Source organism: Cetorhinus maximus, chromosome 28 (assembly GCF_964194155.1).
Source record: "Cetorhinus maximus chromosome 28, sCetMax3.hap1.1, whole genome shotgun sequence".
NCBI classification, from domain to species: Eukaryota; Metazoa; Chordata; class Chondrichthyes; order Lamniformes; family Cetorhinidae; genus Cetorhinus; species Cetorhinus maximus.
In genome coordinates this window covers 9,750,324-9,772,741 of record NC_135906.1, presented here as the reverse complement: position 1 = coordinate 9,772,741, position 22,418 = coordinate 9,750,324, and the positions used below count along the sequence as shown (strand labels likewise).

Sequence of the window (22,418 nt, the reverse complement as noted above, 5' to 3'; positions counted from 1 at the left end):
GTGGCAACTAATTAGGAGTGTCCCCAAGGAGGCAAGAGAGTCAGTCACTAGGCTAAGTTTTACTTGTGCTTTAGTGTCCCCTCAGTAGTCTCTGTGATGGTTGTGTACAGTTTAATACATAATCTCTGCTTAGAGAGTGCTAACCAATGATATTGTATGAATGTGGTGTTGAACTGCAGCTGGCCGTCTATTGAAGCTCTCTGCAAGCCTGGGGTGAAAGTATTCATCATTTTTTTGGATGGTCATAGAATTCTCTTAACTTCAGACCAGACTGACTTTTAATTTATTGGATCCAAATAATAACTTTCGATGGCCTTTATCTCTCCACTGTGCTGATTGTGGACTCTGACAAGGCTCTTGGAACCCTTGTGCAAGTGATGTACTTCATCACATAACAGACCAACTCATTAAGAATTCTCTTCATACAAAGATGATGGCTGATCTATTTTGCAGTGCATTCTGATTATGTCAAAAATAGCTAGAAACTCGCTGCTGCTGTGATAAGTGTTGTGCACTTAAGTACCAGAGATATATTTGAGGTTCGTCAATGCTTAGATAGTGATGAATTGGTGTAAAGGAAAAATGCTTTTCTGCATTTTTACACCAGTGTCAACATCATGCACCCAGTGGCACCAGTTAGAGTAAAGCTCCCTTTGCACTGCCCCTTCAAACACTCCCAAGACAGGAACTGCACAGGTTAAATACAACAACTTGAATTACATAGGGCTGTTCATGTCCCAAGGCGCTTCACAGGGGTGTTATAAATCGATATTTTCCTCCAAGCCACATAAGGAGATAATAAGACAGGTGACCAAAAGGAAAGTTTAAAGGAGGAGGAGAGGATTACAGAGGGGAATGTCAGTACTTGGTGTCCAGGTAGCTGAAAGTGTGACGAAGCTCTACCACTGGTGATGAAAATCAAGGATATGGATAAGGCTAGCATTGGAGGAGCACAGATCTCTGAAGGTTGAAGGGCTGGAGTAGGTCACAGACAGGGAAGGGTGGGGTCAAGGAGGATTTGAAACCAAGGATGAGAATTTTAAAATTAAGGCTTTGTCAGGAAGGGAACATAATGAAAGTTAGGGTCCAGGGCAACAGAGTTTTGGATCTCAGCTTAACGAAGGGTACAAGGTACAGAGTGAAGCTCTCTCTAAACTGCCCTATCAAACACTCCCAGGGCAGCTACAGCATAGGTTAAATACAGAGTACTGCTTACTGTCCTGGTAGGAAGTGTTGCGGTATGAGTTAATAGTCGCAGCATCTTATAATTCAAAGTTTTCTGTACCACAGGGATTGCAAAGGTGTTCTAGTATGAGAGCAAGTTCAGTTTTAAGGATGTTTTTGTTGAGTTAGAAAGCTGCTTCCTATCATGTGGGCTGAATGAATGCCCTTGTAATAAGAGGTTTAACGGAGCTGGCTGTTACAAGACCACCCTTGCTCTTCCTTTTCGTTGCTTCAGACAGCCTGCAGTGGCCGTGCAAAGCCAGGAAGTCCAGTGTAAATATAGTAACTCTATCTGTGTTGCCATGTGAATATCCAGCACAGCTTGTGGAGTGTAGAAGCTTGACGTCCTTGGGTGACTGTCACGTGAGCTGATTTGTGCTGCCCTGACTGCTGAAGGCAGGGACCCCAGCGTTGTGACAGCTCCTCGTTGTCTTTGCTGAGCGTGTTATATTGGCCCTGATGTAGTCTCTCAGTATACCCTTAAGAGATGGTGCAAAACTATTTGCTGAAGTGCTGTTAACTGTTTCCCGGCTCCCCCTTTCACGGCCCAGCTCGCTTGTTTTGGGAAAGTTTGAAGTGGCTGATCGCAGAAAACTCTGCAACTTGACTGCACTGATTTCCAGGTGTGATTTGTCGAGCGGGCGCTCAAGCTGTGCACAAAACAATGTTTACACTATTGCGGCGTAAACTCTTGCAGCTCAGCCTTTGGGCAAGCTGCAGAGCAGTCAGCTGGACACCATAGAGGAGCTGACGGTAGGGTACATCACTCACCACTCATTCCTAAAGGCAAGACAGGAAAGCAGGATGGCTGAAGACAGTTGGGATGGTAAGCAAGTGTGCAGCGGAGCAATCTGTCACACTGTTTTCCAATTGTTCACTCTTGGCATTTTCAGCTGATGTAACAGCAGTCTCTCAGATCGCCTTGCTGACAGAGTTTTTGTATTTGTTTAAAGAAACTTCTACAATTACTTGAGGGTAAATGGCATTTTAAGCTCCCACGCGGATCAATCTTTCCTGAGGTTGGTGGTTTCTCAGCCTGCATCATCGTGTTTACGAGCGCTTGCTATTTAAAATCACTGGACTCGCTAAGACTGAACTGCCCTATATGTGATGGTGCCAATCTGTTCCAGCTCATACTTAATGTTGAAATGTACCAAATCTGAGGGGCCAGTTATGACTTTAATCCCACTGAGTGCTTGTGTGTGTAAGTTTATGGAGTAGTGAAGAACAACAGGCAGTGGTTAGTGAAAGAGGTTTCGCAAACTTCTTGTGCTCTGTGCCAGTTCCTCCGCATACTGAAGGATCTGCACAAAAGCGGGATGTAATTTATAAACTCTAAATCATCCTTGTGTGGCATTACATGCCAATGTATCCAGGTTACCTCTTGCTTTTTAAAAATTCCCTTTTTATTTTTAAATTAAATCTGGTGAGTATTGAGTTATGTGAGACATTGTACGATATTCAGTGAGTGTATCTGAATGTCTGAGCCTGTTCCCCTCACTGAGTGGATTAGTAGCGTAGGACATGCGTGCAAATGTATCCGTGTTCCATCAATTCATTGAAGGGTTAACATGTTCTTATAACTCCAATCTCAGGACCTGTAAACCCAAGCATAGTCTGGGAGTTGTAAGCATTTCTGTTGAATCTGAAGGTTTACTTGCTTTTTGCAGCTGAAATCCATAGGGCCTGGTGTTGGCAATGCTTAGTTCTGGAGTGTCTACTTGAGAGTTTGGCAATCATGTTCCAGAGGAAAGATTTTCATGGCAGCCATTTGGCTCCGGATCAACTGTTAGTTTAAAAACCCCATCTTTGTGAAAAGCTTACAGGTTACCTGTGTTTGATGGCATAGAGTTATTGCAGCATAGAAGGAGACCATTCAGCCTTGAGTTCATGCTGGCTCTCTAGAGCAAGCCAATCAGTCCCATTCCTATGCTGTGTCCCTGTAGCTCTGCAAGTTCACTTCCCTCGAGTGGACATCCAATTCCCTTTTGAAACCATTGACCTTCTTAGCTTCCACTACCTTTGTAGGCAGACAATTCCAGGCCATTACCACTCGCTGCATGACAAAGTTCTTCCTCACATTCCCCCTCTATCTCTTGCCCAAAACTGTAAATCTATGTTCCCCCAGCCCTTGATTATCAGCTAATGGGACTGACTTTTCTTTACCTTATCTAAACCTGTCATAATCTTGTACACCCTTAGCAAATCTTCTCTCAACTTCCTTTCCTTCAAGGGAAGCAACTCCAGCTTCTCCAGCCTAATCTTGTAACTTAAAATCCCTCATCCCTGGAACTATTCAAGTAAATCTCCTCTGCACCCTCTCATGGACTCTCATTAGTATGATGCCACAGATATTTTCCCCATAACCGATTGTTATGACCAGGTGAGAAGGGGTGAACTGGCTCCCCTCTATTCAGCCTCCTTGGTTGGTCATAACAAAGATTTAAGATTCTCTTTTACGAGGATATGCCTTTTCCAAATCAGAATGTATTTAACTATTTATTGGAGCCAATCAAAAAGGTTTCCTTGAGTCAAAGAGCAAATTTATTAACCACTAAAGCCATGAAGTATAATAAAAACGTGACGTCAAGCATTCGGCCCTCATGCAGCCATTAGGGCCAACACACAGACAAACATGTGTATGTGCGCAGATGTGCACGCACGTATCAGAAGTAAGGGGAGTAAAAAAGATAAAGAATATAAGGTTATGTCCTTTGTCGTCTTTGAGGCGTAGATTTTAAACATTGCGGCTGATTTAGGCTAGCTGGTTCCTTCGATGTTATCAGATATAGAACATGTTGCAATTATTACAAGATCTCGGTTTGCTGGTTGGTTTCTGGTAGAGTTGACTTATCGAACCAGGCGATACTCTTATTCCAAAATAGAATAAAGGGGAGAGAACCGCCCCCTCAGCTTGTTTCCTCTATTGAAGACTTTCGTGACAACATCTGTTTCACTTGCAGTCTCTCTCTCTCTAGTGGCTGGCAGCCTTGCCTTGGAATACTTAACTATTGCGTAATTGCAAGAGTTTTGGATATATTTGTCTCTGGCAGCCATTGTTTCAATATCCAGTACTTTGCATTTTTAATGTCTGTTCCTCAGAGAGTTATGTGCTTCAATGGTTGTCTGGATTTTAGCAAATGTCTCTCTCTTCACACTCCCCTGAGAGTGATTTGTTGTTTTCTCACCTTCACCTTGGAATGTGACCTTGCCTTTTTCAGCAGCTTCCTCTGTTTCAGTTCAAATTGTAAAATTTCCAGTCAGTTGAATATTGAAAAGTCATATTTTCAAAAATAAAGGGGCATAGCATCTTGACACCTCCCCATGACAAAGCAATGAAATGAGAAGCACAAAACAAAAAGAAACACATTCATTTCCTTAGCCTTGGTCTGGATTATCCCATCAGTTCTAACTGGGTCTCTTTAAGTTCTGGACAGGGCGTCCACAATCACATTCAATTTCCCTGCAATGTAGGTGATTTTTAGGTGATAAGGTTGGGGGAAAAAAAAATCCAACAGAATAACCTTGTATTCTGAGCTTTGAAATTCTCCACAAAGGTCAAAGGGTTGTGGTCAGTATAGACTACGGTCTCTTTGTATCCATTTTGGACATATATCTCAGTGCTTGAGAGCTAGTAGTGAAGCCTGGGTTTATTTTTCTACTGTGGAATACCATTTCTGATGTTTGTTCAGTTTTTTGGAGAAGTACCTGATTGATGTCTCTATTCCTGATTCATCCTCCTGATGGAGGACAGCCCTACCCCTAGGTCACTAGTATTGATGGCTACTTTAAAGGCTTGGTTAAAGCCTGGAGTTGCTAACACTGGTTTGTTTGTTAAAACAGCTCTGTGTTTTGAAAGCTAGCTGGTGTTTCTCGGTCCATACTACTTTTGCCTTTCTCTGTAGTAGGTCTGTCGGCAGGGCAGCTACAATGCTGAAGTTTGGGATGAACTTGCAGTAGAAACCACACATCCCTAAAAATCTAATTTCCTGTTTTGTCGTGGGAGTGGGTAACTGTACTACTGCTTGTACCTTTGAGGCTCTACTTGCCCTTGACCCACCATCTGCCCTAGGTAGGTCATCTCAGCCTTAGCGTGCTCACTCTTTGTGAGATTGACCACTAGGCCAACTGACTAGAATTTCTGGAAGAGGGCTTCCAGTTGCTCTAAGTGAGTTTCCCAGGTGTCACTGTACACCAGGAGGTCATCTAGGTGACACTACACAATTGGATAAGCCCGCCACTATCTGGTTCATCAGCATTTGAAAGGTGGCTGGGGCATTTTTAAGTCCAAATAGCATGACTCAACACTGGTAAAAACCCATCCTCGGTCACTAGGGCGGAGATTTCTTTCGCATGGGCAGTCAAGGGAACCTGCCAAAATCCCTTGAGTAAATCTATCTTTGTGATGTAGGCTGTGTTACCTATCCAATTATGCAGTCTTCCAGGTTGACTCTGGTCAACTGCATTAACCTTGTGGCAGTCAATGCAGAACTTTGTGGAGCAGTCTGGCTTGGGCATGAACACAACTGGGGAGCTCCAGCTCCTGCTGCTAGGCCCAATGAGTTGGTGCTCCAGCATAACCTCCCAAATCACCTCCCAAAGGCCAGTTTCTCTAGACCTAGATGATAGGGATATTGCTTTGTAGGAGGGGCCTCTCCCACATACACATCATGTAGCGCTAAAGTGGTGCAGCCTGGTTTGTCTCTACAGATGCTTTTAAATGCAGTGAGCAGCCTTGTCAGGTCTCCTTGCTGTTCTGAATTTAGTTGGGTGGATATGGTGTCCAATTTCACTAGAATTCCTGTGTTTGCTCGCCAGACAGGAGGTCCATTGTGGACCTCACCCATGTCTTCCTCCAATTCAGCTTCACTGTTCCTCTCCAGGTCTGTTGTTATCGGACTGATCGTTACGTGCTTGTCCACTTCTTGGCTGTGATATTGCCTTACCATGTTGACGTGACGCAGCCTTTGCTTTTTCTTGCGATCTGGGGTGTCCCCAAGCTTCTTAGCTACTCTGAACAGGCCACTGAACCAGGCTTTTAGGGGTTCACCCAGTATTGGTAGGAGCACTAGCATGTTGTCCCCTGGCTGAAAGGTTCGGCATGTTTGTCAACAGACTCTCTTGGGTCATTCCCGGAACACAGTTACGTAGTCTGTGACAGGGAGACTGCCTCCTTCTGTTCTAAAATTCTCTCCATGATTAGTTTCAGAGGACCTCTCCCTGGTGTCCATAAACCAATTCAAACAGAGTAAAACCAGTGGACTCATTGGGTGGGTCTCTGGTAGCAAACAGAAGGAAACCTAGTCCTTTACCCAATCATGAGGGTACTTGTGGCAGAATGCCATGATCATTGTTTTTAGAGCCTGGTGGTACTGTTCTAGCACGCCCTGTGATTGCAGATGGTATGCTGAGTACTTAGGCTGGGGCATGCTTAGGTTACCCATGACCTCCTAGAATACTCGCGATATGAAATTTGAGCCCTGATCTGACTGGATCTCAGTGGGTAGTCCATACCGGCTAATTGTGTTATTTCCCCCACCACTATTTTAGCAGATATGGTTCTCAGGGGAACAGCCTTTGGGAAGCAGGAGGCCACACCCTTGATACACTGGTAGCTCCCTTTGGTTTTGGGCAGGGGCACCACACAGTTCAATAGCACCTTGCTGAATGGTTTCCCAAGAGCTGGCACGAGAATCATGGGTGCAGGTTTTATTGCAGGCTGGGTTTTCCCACAACCTGGTAGGTGTGCCAGGTTCTGCAAAACCTTACTACATCACTGTGGAGGTGTGGCCAGTAAAAATGCTGGCTCATGCGGGCTTGGGTTTTTCATGTGCCAACATGCCCAGCCATCAGAATTTCATGTGCTAGCCTTAATGTTTCCCCGTGGTATCTCGGTGGCACCACTACCTGGTAGAGCACTGTCCACTCCTCATTTGTAGGTCTGTGAGGGGGAGTATCCACTTCCTCATCACCTAATATTTAATGTAGTAGCATTCAAGGATTGCCTCTTCCTCAGCTTCAGTTTGGGCAGCCTGAGCTAACTTTTTAAACAACAGGTCAGTTTGCTGAGCCTCAACCAAGGAAGCCTACTTATTATTTTCTTAAGGTCTCCTAGTCTCCCAAGAAAGGTCTCAGATAACCAGACAGTCGGGTCATCTGTCTGCAGTACCACTTCAGCCTCCTAAGACAGAGTTTGTCTGGCCATAAACTGGGTTACCACACAGGGAAAATGCCAGGCACTTTCTCTTGCAGTGGTTCTGTCTCCCTGACCTCAGTTGGCTTCTCTGAGACTACTGGGGATGCTATCACTTTTGATCCCACCAGGTCATTACCAAGGAGCAAGTCAACCCTATCCACAGGAAATTGGGGATCACCGGTCCTGAGACAAGGTTGCACTCCAGGTGCACCCGGTATAAGGGGATTTGCATGTATCCTCCATCAAAACGCCTTAATGTCACCTTGGCACTCACTGCATTCTCTGGTGGAAAGGTCATGCCTTTTCCCAGCAGTAGAGTTTGGCTGGCCTCAGTATCCCCCAGTATCACTATAGGCTTACTCACCTTGCTCTGGGGAAATGTGGTCATTCTTCCTTCTGATACAAAATCCTTGTAACTCTTGGAGATTTTTTAAAAACTCAACTGCACTTTCAGTAGTAGGTCTACAGGAATTTTCTGCTGCAGTCAGAGCCATAGCCCGGTCTGCTATGCTCTCTGACTCCCATTTTCTGCATGGGGTTTGTGTTGCCCAATGAATCCCATGGGTTTTTCCTGTAACCTCCAGTAATCAACACGGAGCTGTCCTGCCTTGTGGCAGTTAAAACACACAGGCTTTTTGGCCTTACTCCTCTTCTCAGCACCATCCTTTCTGGCCTGAGGAGGGCTCCCTGTATTTCCAGCCATCCCATCTCTCCCATGGATGTTCAGTTTCCTACCACTCTCACACCTTCTATCCTTCTCAGATGGTTGGGGGTGACTAGAGAAGGGTTTCCTTTGGGATGATGTAGACAGGCTCATCATCATCAGCCAGGGTTGCTGCCTATCTGGCCCCTGCTACTCTGTTCTTCAAATTGAGTTCTTATCGGGAAGGGTATGGCGGTTTTGAACTCCTTAAGGAAAATTATTTCATGAAGGTTTTCCTCAGGTGGCCTCAGTTTTAAGCTCCCGTACCCACCAGTCAAAAGCCAGCTGCTTGAGCCATTCAAATTCCAGGTATGTCTGGTCAGGCCATTTCTTGAGGGTATGGAATTTCTGACAATGCCTCCGGCACTAACTAGAGCGCACTTAAAATGGCCCTTTTTGTTGCCTGATTATAACTTGTTGCACTTTCCTCAGGCAAGAGGGAGTAAACTTCATGGGCTTTTCCTGTCAGCTTACTCTGCAAAGGCAGTGTTGGGCTGGCCACTTTAACCTGGCTATGCTAACCTTCTGAAAGAGATAAAGAAGGCGTCCACCTCTTTTTCATCAAACTTGGGGATTAAATGGGCAAACTTGAATATCTCAGCCCCTAAGTTTGAACTCGGGGTGGTTCCCTCACCAGGGTGTTTTTAGTTGGCACGGTGGGTTCCTTTCTTCCCAGCTCAAGCTGTTTTAATTTAAACTGCCTTTCCTGGAATTCTGTCTCCTCCTTTCATTCCTGCCTGCCTCTCTTTTTCTCTTAAATTCCAGTTCAAATTTCAGCTGCATCAATTTTAATTTCTCTGCCGCTAATTTATCTGTTTGTGCCCTCAATTTCCCCCCCCCCCAGATGTTTTGCCACCCATTTTAAAATTTCCGTTTTTCTGGCTTTTGGGTGGAACGCCACCTCTAAGTGCCTAGTTACACATCTTAATTCTTCCAAGGACAGTGCCCTTAACTTCTCGCCAGTTATCTCACCCTGTTCTATGAAAGCATTGACATTGAATGTGGACATTTTAGCACTTTAGTATTACGGACGGAAGAAAACCTTTTTGCAGTTCTTAAATTGCTTTTGAAGGAACAATTTACTTGCCCCACTCCAGTTCTTTATCAGTCTGTGGGACCAATTCCGGCCACAAGTCCCCAATTTTGTTATGACCAGGTGAGAGACTGGCTCCCCTCTGTTCAACTCCTCAGTTAGTCACAACAAAGGTTTAAGTTTCCCTTTTACAAGGATATGCCTTTTCCAAGTCAGAATGTATTTAACTATTTAGGCTGTGAGCAATAAGGAGCCAATCAAATAGGGTTTTCTTGAGTCAAAGAGCAAATTTATTGACCCCTAAACCCAAGTAAAATAATAAAAATGCAATGTCAGGTATTCGGCCCTCATGCAGTCGTTTAGGCGTGTGCATGCGTGTGCACACACACACGCGCGCACACACGTATCAGAAATAAGGGGACTAAGAGTCCAAGAGTAAAAAAGAATACATGGTTAAGTGCCCTTTGTTCCTGAGGCATAAATTTTAAACGATGCGACCAATTTAAGTTAGCTGGATTCTTAGATGCAGTCAGATGTAGAAGATGTTGCAATTATTACGAGATCTTGGTTCACTGGTAGGTTTCTGGTAGAGTTGGCTTCTCGAACCGTGTGACACACTTATTCCAAAAAACAGAGAACTTCCCTCAGCTTGTTTCCTCTGCTGAAGACTTTCTTGACCACGCCTGTGTCACTTGCAATCTCTCTCTAGTGGCTGACAACCTTGCCTTGAAATACTTTATCCATTGTGTATTTCCAAGAGGTTTTGGTGTGTCTGTCTCTGGCAGCCATTATTTCAATATCCAGTACATTGCATTTTTAATGTCTCTTCCTTAGATGCTTATGAGTTTCGATGGCTATCTGAATTATAGGAAATGTCTCTCTCTTCACACTCCCCTGAAAGTGATTTTTTTGGTTTCTCACCTTCACCTTGGAATTTGGCCTTGCATTTTTAATTAGCTTGCTCCATCTCAGTTCAAATTGCAAAATTTCCAGTCAGTTGAAAGCTGAAAATCATATTTGCAAAAATAAAGGGACATAGCCTCGTAACGCCTTCTGTGCCTGTCCTCAACGCTCTTTAATATTAGCCCATGACACTTGGTCCTGCCTTGCTAAGGTATTGGATGTAATCAACTTATTTGATGGAGGAGAATATTGGCTTCGTGATGTTGAAGTTTGATAGGGCCTGCCACAAGGAAACCTCAGGATGCAGTAGCCAACTTGGCTCCAGAAAGTACTTCTGTACAGTTTGCTTCTAATAGAAATATTAAGAGCCGGTTGATACCTGGGATTTTGTAATCTCCAGAATCATGATAAGGGCTGAAGAGCCTGGGTTTTAGAGTCCTGAAACTCCCCAAGTAAAGGAAAAGTTGAGCACAGTGCTCTTATTGCTGCCTTTTCTTCATCCAACTGTGCACTTTAGGATGTCCACAAACAGCTGCCTCTGTCTTATCCTGCATGAACACCCACATGCCCAGAACCTCCTGGCTTTACTGACCCACATTTGATCCTTTGTGTGCAGCACATAAAATTTAAAATACTAGTCCTCAACTTCAGATCACTACCACCCATGCCTTGCTTAGTTCCACCTCTCCAATCTCCCATAACTTGCTTTCCTTCTCCCACTGTTGAGCCTTCCAACCATTCCTTTGCCACACCATCAGAATTTTCAGCTTCCTAGGCCCTGTCCTCTGGAACTCCCACCCTAAAACGCTCCACCTTTCCAAATTCTCTCTCGTTTAAAAACCCTTTCAAAATCTATCCTTACCCCTGAGCCTTCAACCATCCTTCTGAATTTCCCCTGGCATTTCCATTCTTCTACTACTCTGTAAAGTGCCTTTGTAAGGCTACAGCCTGCCAACTTAATGGACTCCGCTTTTTCCCTGATCACGTACGCTGGTCAGGCAATGAAAGGAGTGATCATACCAAAGCTGTGGCACTAGCAAGAGGCCAGAACAATTTTCGTGCTCAGGCCTCATTTGAATTTGTTCCCTGAGCTGAAGTGCTCAAAAGGTGCTAACCGACGGCTTGCCAATACAGGGGTCAGGGTCAGTAAATCCAGCAGCTCCTCGCATAGTGTCTAGCTGAAAGTCAAATAATAAAGATGGGGGGAGGGAGGGTAAGAATTGAGGGGTTGGACCAGTGAGTGGCTGGCAGCGGGTGAGATCATTTTTACATATGCTGCTCTGGACTCCACAAAAATCAGTGGGACCTATTTCAGAGCAGGCTGCCCTTTTAAGGACCTTTGGATAAGCTGCAGTATGGCTAGTGGGAGCATACGCCCCACACTTCTAGACGACATGAAAACTACATCATGAACCCTACAGTCATTGTAGAACCCCAATTCAAACAAGACACCACTCCATTCCCTACAGAAGCTCTGACCACTTATTTCAGGGTCTGCTCTGAAAATTCAGTTAGGCGACCAGTGGATGGTAGGATTTAAAAAAAAAAAATTTGTCTGCCTACTTTTCAACTTTCAGGGTGGTAGGGAGATGAATATCACCCCTGTATTATTTCTCTCTGATCAGGAATGTGCTCAGTAATTAGAAGGAATTCAGCATGAGTTCTGTAAGCTGCCAGTGCAAAACAAGGTTGACCTTAACCTCCAAGTACTGTTGTGTGGTAAAGGTGAAGACCAATACCAGTGGTACAGGATATAAAGCAGGGCAGGAATCTGTCCTTTAATGTACCATAGATATTTGCAGGCTAATGGAACTGCCAACGAGCATCTCCCATCTTTCAATATGAAAAAGACCCAGCCTCCAGAATAGAGGCTGCACTTGGAAGCTGTCAGTTACTGAACGTGGATCGAGCTGGACCTGGGCTTTATTCCAAAAGTACAGGAAACAGAGGCTCTGCTCCATGTTTCACTGTGGGGGAGTATTACCCCTGGACAATCAGTCAATCTACTGGTTGAAGAGGTTGTTGCACAACTTTCCTCTCTTTATCCTAACACACATGGGCTTAAATTTTATGGCTCCCACCAGTTTTATTTTTCAGCACAGGGGAGCAGACAGAGCTAGAAACTGGCTTGGGGTTGCACTCTGCCAAGCTGATCCCAATCAGGAACAGTCATCAAATCCTGGCTATTGTTCACAAAGGTGTGCATGTAAATCTGCCATGTACAGGGATAAGCCTGCTAATTTTCTTTGAGAACTATGACTGCTCTAAGTAACGGGGGTTTATGAAAAATCACAGGACCTTGTAATTTGAAACTCCTATTTAAATTGATGTTGTTAATTGTGCCAGTCATCACTGGGAGTGGAGTGTCCAGCAGGTTTTTGGGTTTGCAGGCAGCACTGAGGTGACCTTTTTCTCCCCCCCCCACCCAACCCCCCCACCTTGTGAAATTCCTTAGGATATTTCAGCAATAACTTGCATTTATATAAGCGCCAATAACACAGGGCACTTCACTATATAAAGAAATAAAAGTATTTATGTCTCATCAAACACATTTGACATCGAGCTAAAAAGGAGATAATAGGGCAGGTGATCAAAGGTAATCAGAGGTCGCTTTTAAGAGGCGTCTTAGAGGAAAGAGCGGTGGAGACAATTCGGGAGAGAATTCCAAATGTTAGGCGTAGACAGCTGAAGGTACGGATGCCAGTGGTGGAGTGTGGTCCGGGATATGCAGCAGGCCAGAGTTGGAGGAATGCAGAGATTTCGGAGGGTTGTAGGGATGGCAAATTTTAAAACCGACTCAATACTGGAGCGGGATGCAATTTAGGCCAGTGAGCACTGGGGTCTTTACCATGTTAAAACCAGTAAGTATGTACAAGCAGTTATTTGTTATAAATACTTTGTAGTTATGTCATAGCCTGTTCACTTGACCCAGCCTACTGCATCTTGTGATCAGCACTAACAGTGCAAGAAATGAACAGATCCAGAGGCCATACTGATTTCAGAGTTTCTGGGGAGTGAAAAGCTGCAAATACTTATAATTTTATTTCTTTATATAGTATCATCCAAACAGCATGGGATATGAGCCCAACGTGTTTCTGTGAAACTGAAATTTAGTGCACTGTTAAATATGATTTTTGTGATATCAAAGAAGGATGACATGACACTTTGTCCTACAAATCTCCAGGACCTGCAGAACAACACCAGTTTTTTTTTATTCATTCAAAGGCTGTGGGCTTCGCTGGCTAGGCCAGCATTTATTGTCCTCCCTAACTGCCCTCGAGAAGGTGAGCTGCCTTCCTGAACTGCTGCAGTCCATCTGTTATAGGTACGCCCACGGTGCTGTAAAGGAGGGAGTTCCAGGATTTTGATCCAACGACAGTGAAGGAACGGCGATATATTTCCAAGTCAGGATGCTGAGTGACTTGGAGGGGAACTTCCAGGTGGTGGTGTTCCCATCTATCTGCTGCCCTTTTCCTTCTAGATGTTAGCGGTCATGGGTTTAGAAGGTGCTGTCTAAGGTGCCTTGGTGAATTCCTACAGTGCATCTTGTAGATGGTACACACTGCTACTACTGTGCGTTGGTGGTGGAGGGAGTGAATGTTTGTGTATGTGGTGCCAATCAAGCAGGCTGCTTTGTCCTGGATGGTGTTGAGCTTCTTCGAGTGTTGTGGGAGCTGCACTCATCCGGGCAAGTGGGGAGTATTCCATCACACTCCTGACTTGTGCCTTGTAGATGGGGAACAGGCTTTAGGGTGTCAGGAGATGAGTTACTCATCACACAATTCCTAGCCTCTGACCTCTTCTTGCAGCCACAGTAAACATATGGCTAATCCAGTTCAGTTTCTGGTCAATGGTAACCCCCACCACCAGGATGTTGATAGTGGGGGATTCAGTGATAGAAATGCCATTGAAAGTTATAGGGCAATGGTTAGATTCTCTCATGGACAGATGCATCTGTGTCAGGCAGGTTAGTGAGGATGAGGTCAAGTATGTTTTTCCCTCTTGTTGGTTCTCCTACCACCTGCCGCAGACCCAAACTAGCAGCTATATCCTCTAGGACGTGGCCAGCTCAGTTTGAAGTGGGGCTACTGAGCCACTCTTGGTGATGGACATTGAAGTCCCCCCCCACCCAGAGTACATTCTGCGCCCTTGCTACCTTCAGTGCTTCCTCCAAGTGATGTTCAACTTTGAGGAGCACTGATTCATCAGCTGAGGGAGGGCGGTACAGGGTTATCAGCAGGCGGTTTCCTTACCCATGTTTGACCTGATGCCATGAGACTTCATGGCATCCGGAGTTGATGTTGAGGACTCCCAGTGCAACTCCCTCCCAACTGTACACCACTGTGCGGCCACCTCTGCTGGGACTGTCCTGCCAGTGGGACAGGACATACCCAGGGATGATGATGGTGGTGTCTGGGGCATTATCTGTAAGATATGGTTCTGTGAGGATGACTATTTACAAGGTGCACTGCAGCTACTCAACAAGGCTTCTTCAACACTCCCTCCCAAACCTACAACCTCTTCTGCCCAGAAGGACAAGGGCAGCAGGTGTATGGGAACACCACCACCTGCAAGTTCCTGCCTAAGTCATGCACCATCCTGACTTGGATATATAACCCCATTATTTCATTGGCATTGCGTCAAAATCTTGGAACTTCCTTCCTAGTAGCATTGTGGGTGGACTTTCACCAGCTGGACTGCAGCAGTTCAAGAAGACGGCTCAACCACCTTCTTGCGAGCAATTATAGATGGGCAACAAATGCTGACCTTACCAGCGACACACACATCCCAATAATAAATCTAAAAAATCACATTGCTAGCCAGAACAGTTCCTTTGTTGTCCTCAAATTGCACAAACTGGGGAGCAACTGGCACACTCAGGTGGGGTGGGGGAAGACAATTCTCACTCGTGCAAAACTGAACCAAAAAAGACTGTGGCTGTTCACAAGAACATAACATATGATGCAGGAGCAGGCATTTTGGCCCCTGGAGCCTCCTCTGCCAAGATCATGGCTGATCTGATTTATGGCCTTAACTCCACTTTTCTGCCTGCTTCCCCCAACCCCCGATAACCCTCAACTCTGTTGTAGATGAAAACCATTACACGGCCTTGAATACATTCAATGACCTAACCTCCACTAGAGGGAATATCCTCTCAGCATCTACCCTATGAAGCCCCTTCTGAATCTTATATGGTCCAGTCAGACCACCTCTCATTCTCCTAAACTGCAATGAGTATAGGCCCAACATGCTCAACCTTTCCTCATAGGACAACCGCTTTACCTCAGCAATCAGCCTAGTGAACCTACTCTGAACTGCCTCCAATGCAAGCATATCCCTCCTTGAGTAAGGGGTCCAAAACTGTTCACAGTACTCTTAAGTCCAGTCTCACCAATGCCCTGTACAATTGTAACACCCTAGTTTTGCACTCCATCCTCTTTGCAATCAAAGTCAAATACTATTACAAAACAAAAACAGAATTACCTGGAAAAACTCAGCAGGTCTGGCAGCATCGGCGGAGAAGAAAAGAGTTGACGTTTCAAGTCCTCATGACCCTTCAGCAGAACTGAAGGGTCATGAGGACTCGAAACGTCAACTCTTTTCTTCTCCGCCGATGCTGCCAGACCTGCTGAGTTTTTCCAGGTAATTCTGTTTTTGTTTTGGATTTCCAGCATCCGCAGTAGTTTTTTGTCAAATACTATTACTCTCTCTTGCCTAGCACACTGATTCTGTGGAAAATGTAGTTCACAGTGTGACCAGGACAATCTGGGCTTTAATCAGCACATCGACACCTTTACCCTCCTCCACATTGACCCTTGGTTTACACTTCTGCAGGTATCAGCAGATTTAAAGGCCAAACCTGTGTACAGATATTGAGTCATTTTAATAGCAGAACTCTTTCAAAACACCAGTTTTCTGACTCAGTGTTGCAAGTGCTACCACTGAGCTCGTCTGACAGGATGGACATAAGCAATGCCTGTCATCTAAACTGTATCTTGGATCACCAGCACACCCTTCCCCACCCACATGCCAATCTGTCACTGTTTTGACGAATTTCCAGCTTAAATTTGAAAGCACGCTTAAATGAGAGACCCTGAATCACAAAAGATAAAAGACAGAATATTTTATTCCATTGAGGAAGATGAGAGCCACTAATCTGAAAACATTCCTGGTAAATTCATGGTGAATATCTCAAAAATAAGGGCAGGTTACACTGATCAGTCGTGCAAGCCTCCCCTGATGAAAGTTCCCAAGCAAAAGAAAACACAACTGTCCTCATGTTAGCATCGCTAGTGTCACTTTGGCACTGGTCTGTACAAGTGCCAAATAGAATGTAAGAGCGAACCAGGGGACATATTTATGAATAAGAGGTCTACCTTTTAAGACAGAGATGAGAAGCATTTTTTTCTCTCAAAAGGGTTATTAGTCTGTGGAATTCTCTTCCTCAGAAAGCAGTGGAGGCTGGGTCGGTAGACTTCGACAGATTTTTGATAGACAAGGGAGTCAAGAGTTATGGTGGGGGGCAGACAGCAAAGTGGAGTTGAGATCACAACCAGTTCAGCCATGATCTTATTGAATGGGGGAGCAGGCTCAAAGGGCTGAATGGCCTACTCCTTCCCCTAAATCCTAAGCCTCTTGAAGACCCACATCACACCTAGTTTGCAAGTTCTGCACAAGTAGACTCTGGGGCTATTTATTCCTATTAGAATGCACAGTGATTCAGGTATTCTCTGCCTCTCCTTCTACTTGGCCCTTATCTCTGTTTGAAGCTATCAGCCCTGGTTTAGACGAGTAACCCCAAACCTGGCCACTGCTGGTAAGTCAAAATTACCCTTGTACGTTACAGGAAGTATTTACTGGGAGGACCACAAAAGCCATGGCAGGTAAATAAAGGATCCCTGAAATATTCTATCCCCTGCTATGGGACCAGATAACTCTGAGACAATTTAATTGGAGTGCTCCCCATTAGCACCCTAAGCATTGGTACAGTCTGCAGCAGTTCCCATGCATTGGTGACCCATGTGGAGGAGGTCCACTTCCTTCAATTGTTGCAGAACAAATGTCACTTGAAAAGCATGGATCTTGAAACTAACAAACACTTAACATCTTGGGTTTGGGGTTGGGGGAGGGTGGGAGGCAGGGTGCGGGGTAATCAGTATTACAGTCCAGACATCGTCCCAACATTTTAATCTGCTGGTTGGAAAGAGAAGCTCCCATTTGGCAGCAACGTGAGTAGATCAAGTCACATGTAAAGCAAAACCTCAACCTTCATATGTCATTGGAGTAGAGTTAGCATGGTCACGTTTAACAGTTGATCCCTAAGCACATTACATCACACGCTGAACAATACATGGAATGTCCATCATTTTCCTCCATCAGTTCCAAATTGATTGACACAGCAGCTTTAATGTAGTAAAACGTCCTAAGGTGCTCTTTATCAAACAAAATTTGATATTGAGCCACATAAAGAGATACAAGGACAGATAATCAGAAGCTTGGGTCAAAAAAGTAGGTTTTAAGAAGCACCTTAAAGGAGGTAAGAGAGGCAGATGGTTTTAGGGAGGGAATTTTATAACTTGGGAACATGGCCGCCAATGGTGGAGCACTGAAAACCAGACCTGCTGAAAAGGCCAGAATTGGAGGGGCGCATATTTCTGAGGGTTGTTGGGCTGGAGGGGATTAGAGATGGGAAGGGGCAAGGCCGTGGAGGAATTTGAAAGCAAGGATGAAAATTTTAAAATAGAGGCATTGCTTAACACGGAGCCAGTGTAGATCTGCAAGCACAGCAGTGATGCATGGACTGCCAGGAGTGTGTTGGTATAGTAAAGTCTAGATGTAATACAGACATGGATGCCTGGTTGGTTTCAACACCAAATGAGCTGAAGCAGGGGTGGAATCGTACAATGTTACAGAGGTGAAAATAGGCAGTCTTAGTTGCTATTCTCCAGAAAGCCAGTTGGTGAAGGTTGGAACTGGAGCCAATCTTTGTACCCTTTTATATTTATTTATAGAATTATATATTACAAGCATTCACCTCCTAACCCAACAACCACAATTTCAGGTTGCCTATTTATAGAGATTCAAGTGAATCACCGGTTAATCACCATCTGCATGGAAGTAAACACAATTAATCTACAAATAACCAACATGATGGAGTCGATATGTGGTTGGTAGCTCATCTCGGGTGAATAAGACATCAAGGTTGTGAACAGTTTGCTTCAACCTCACAGTTGCCAAGGAGCGGGATAGGGTTGGTGGTTAGGAACTGCAGACAATGGCTTCAATCTTCCCAATATTTAATCTGAGGCAATTTCTGCTCGTCCAGTACAGGATGTCGGATAAGCAATCTGACTATTTGGGGAATAATATTCCTTGAGGCAAATGAGTGCAGATCAAAACTGCTTAGTTGGATTTACTTGTGTATTAAGTAACAATAGAAGTCAAACCATAAGAAAGATACTGAACAGCACAAAACTTGGCAATGAAACTGGACTCTTTCTAGAAGTGACATTCTTTAATCCTATCAACAGAACTTTTGTGTCCAAAACAGGCTGATCTCTTGTTGGACCTTCAGATCTTGTACACGATTTGCTTGAGGCATTGAGATACTTTTTGTAGGAGATAGAACATAGCTGTCAGGGCTGTGACTCCTTTCATATTAGAAGCCATAGACGTTCACGGTGCAGGAGGGGTGAAATATGTCATGGCTGTCTCTTTGCCAGATCAATCCAAAATTAAATCCACTTCTGCTTTCCTGCTATCACCTGTATCTTCCTCTCTGTAAAATATTGGCAAATTGTCGCTTCAAAGATGCAGTGAATCTCTGCCTGAAATACATTCTATGACAGAGCATTCAGTGTTGCCTTAACACTCTGTACAAAATATTTCTGAGCTCTCTCCATACGCTTCATGACAATTGATGATCCCTCCTCATTGACTCCAAAGGCAGGGGATTTAGTCTTTTCCTGTTTAATCTATCATAGGGAAAGCAGCTATCACCTTTGGCTGACTCATAAAACACAATGAATAACATCAAGCTGATCCTTAGGACCATGCTGATGTTTTATAAGGTCTCTGTTCTCAGCACCTTGTGTGTCTGTGAAACATGGGTGACTTAATAGCTACCAAGAAAAGAAGCTCAACAATTTCCATCTTCGCTGTCTATGGCTCATTGAGTATATCCTCAGAAAATCACAAATGTGGCAGTCCTCTCAGCGCCAGAGCTCCCAAGCTTGTTGGCACTCATCAAACGGAGGCAGCTTTGTTGGGTCTGGCACGTCTGCAATATAAAAGATGCTGGCATAACCAAGGACTTTCTGTACGGTAAGGTCACTGGAGTAAAGCGACCAGTAGGATGCCCAAAACTTGCTGCAAGGATGATTGCAAGTGTGACGTGAAGACCCGGACATCAGCTATCGCACCTGGAAGTCACTAGCTGGCGACTGAGTGAAATGATGAGAGCTTCTGTGGTTGGCGTGCACCACCACGATGACCAGTGGCAACAACGGCTTGGCACCAGATGCCAGCACCTCTAGCCATAACCCACAGCGATGCTCTGTAGCTTCATGTGGCAGAACCTCCCTTTCAAGGACTGGTCTCCTCAGCCATCAGCAAAGGTGCGACATATGAAGACATCCCATCTGAAATGGATTTGTTTGCTACGCGTCCATCATCTTTGGTAGTTGGAAGGATGCCAACGACAATTTAATCTATCAAACCCTTCATAATTTAAAAAAATTCTATTGATTCTTTTGCCACCTTTGCTATGATGGAAATAGTCTTGATATCTCAAATATAGTATTCCAACTCTGGCATAATCCTGGTGAATCTATGCTGTGCACTCTGTGTTTTAATGTTCTTTCTATAATGGTAGTCTAACCGATGCCTAACTAGTGATTTTTAAAATTCCTTTGTGGGCTGTGGGCTTTGCTGCCAAGGCCAGCATTTTTTGCCCATTCATAATTGCCCTTGAACCGAACAGCTTGCTAGGCCATTTCAGAGGGCATTTAAGAGTAAACCACATTGCTGTGAGTCTGGAGTCACATGTAGGCCAGACCAGGTAAGGATGGCAGATTTCATTCCCAGGACTAGCTCATTTTATTCCATGTTTTTATTAATTGAGCTCAAATTACCCCAGCTGCCATGGTGGGATTTGAACCCATGACCTCAGAGCATTTGCTTGGTGCACTGGATTACTAGTCCAGTGACATTACCACTAAATCACCATCACCCCTATAAAGTGTTTACAGATTCTTCATTATTTCTTTATCTTTACACGCTTCTTTATTCTTTGTCCCTATTGACAAAGCTGAAAATGCTATTGATCTTCTTTTATGGTTTCACTCACAATTTTGGGAAATTTTGTGTCACCATCAGTTACCGACTAGAATCCACTCCTACAGTGGATTCACTGTAATAGTTTTGTGTAGCCCAAATGCACTGAAACACATGATTCTCTTTGAATATGATAGCTAAACCTCCTTGTTTGCAGCCAAAGGTGGACAAAAAAAAGCTATTCCCACATAAAAAGCTGAGGCTCGTAGAATAGGAGGATTCAGTGTCAGCTTAGATATAAAAAAAACAATTGACGTAAGTACAGAAACTAGTGAGTCATGGTAAAAAGTTGTTTTTCAGACTGCAGGATGACAGGCAGTGATGTTCCTAATGGTCAGTGCTAGGACCACAAATTTGCTAATGATACCAAACTCAGGTGACAGATGGAATTTAATACTAAGATGTGTGAGATCCCTACCCAAAAATTTTAACATCATTTTTGCATTCGTGTTCTCAATGCACTCCATAATTTGACATCAGAAGTTCTCATTTGGAATGAACTCGACATCAAATTTGATACCGCGCTCAAAGCTATCCAATGCACTCAGCAACCTGCGTTGAAAAATACAAGGAAATTAATTACTTAAACTGAATAAATTCGGATATTATTTTTCATTTAGTCCAAAAAAAATTGTTCCGCTGTACAGTACCTGCTTGTGAGCACCACCTGATCCCCATCAGTTCTTAATTCATTTTAGTCTCAGGGTCTACACTTTCTACCCACCCACCACCCCCCCCACCCCACAGGTCTCAAGGTCTAAACTCTCCCCACTTCCCAATCTCCGGGTCTAAGCTCCACCCCTCCGCCTCCAGTCTCAGTCTCCAAACTGTCCCCTCTCTCTCCCTCCAGTCTCAACTCTCTCCCTCGAACCTCCAAGCTGACCCCACCTCCAGCCTCCAAACTCTACCCCTCCCCGACCCCTCCAGTGTCCAAACTCTTCTCTTTTCCCCCCCCATCCCCATTCTCCAGGCCTTGGGGCCCACTGATGCCGTCGAATTCTAAGCCTCGTCAATCCTCCAGGGCCTCGTCAATGCCATTTAACTACTGACCCTCCTGAATTTGCTCTGTTCCTTGAACTCTCAGCCCCACTGCCAACTCTCGACCTCCCCACTATTTAAAACAAAAACAGAATTACCTGGAAAAACTCAGCAGGTCCGGCAGCATCGGCGGAGAAGAAATCAGTTAACGTTTCGAGCCTTCATGGCCCTTCGGCAGAACTGAAGCATAGTTAGAAGAAGGGAGAAATATAAATTGGTTTAAGGTGGGGGGGTGGGGGGGGGTAGAGAGACACATTGAGGGTGTGGTGATTGTGGAGATGAGCAGATAATCAAAAGATGTCACAGACAAAAGGGTCAAAGAGGTGTTTTGTCTGAGAAAAGTGCTAATTAAGAATGGAGGACAGGATATTCAAAGTACAGCTCTAGTGGGGGTGGGGTGGAAAGGCTAACAAGGTTTTAGTTTTAGATTTAAAAATAATGGAAATAGGTGGGGAAAGAAGAATCTATATAAATTATTGAAAAAAAAAATTTTAAAAATAAAGCGGGGGGTGGGAGGGGGGGAAGAAACGGGGTGGGGATGGGGGGAGGGGGAGTCTAAGATCTAAAGTTGTTGAATTCAATATTCAGCCCGGAAGGCTGTAAAGTGCCTAGTCGGAAGATGAGGTGCTGTTCCTCTAGTTTGCGTTGGGCTTCACTGGAACAATGCAGCAAGCCAAGGACAGACATGTGGGCAAGAGAACAGGGTGGAGTGTTAAAATGGCAAGCGACAGGGAGGTTTGGGTCTTTCTTGCGGACAGACCGCAGGTGTTCTGCAAAACGGTCGCCCAGTTTGCGTTTGGTCTCTCCAATGTAGAGGAGACCGGGCTGAATATTGAATTCAACAACTTTAGATCTTAAACTCCCCCTCCCCCCATCCCCACCCCATTTCTTCTCTCCCCACCCCCCGCTTTATTTTATTTTTTTTTCAATAATTTATATAGATTCTTCTTTCCCCACCTATTTCCATTATTTTTAAATCTAAAACT

At 44.6% G+C, this 22,418-nt stretch overlaps 1 protein-coding gene across 4 annotated transcripts in view; it reads left to right on the top strand.

Annotated features, from left to right (window-relative positions):
- Positions 1-22,418, top strand: part of LOC144668809 (cAMP-dependent protein kinase catalytic subunit alpha-like) — a 162,219-nt gene that overhangs the window by 58,413 nt on the left and 81,388 nt on the right. Inside the window, exon 1 of one of the 4 annotated variants that reach the window (XM_078531183.1) lies at positions 1,603-2,050. The exons of the other annotated variants lie outside the window; for them this stretch is intronic. Coding sequence (XP_078387309.1) covers positions 2,029-2,050 — 22 coding nt within the window. The 5' untranslated portion in view covers positions 1,603-2,028. Of the gene's footprint in view, positions 1-1,602; positions 2,051-22,418 lie in introns of those variants that run through there. 4 annotated transcript variants of the gene reach the window in all.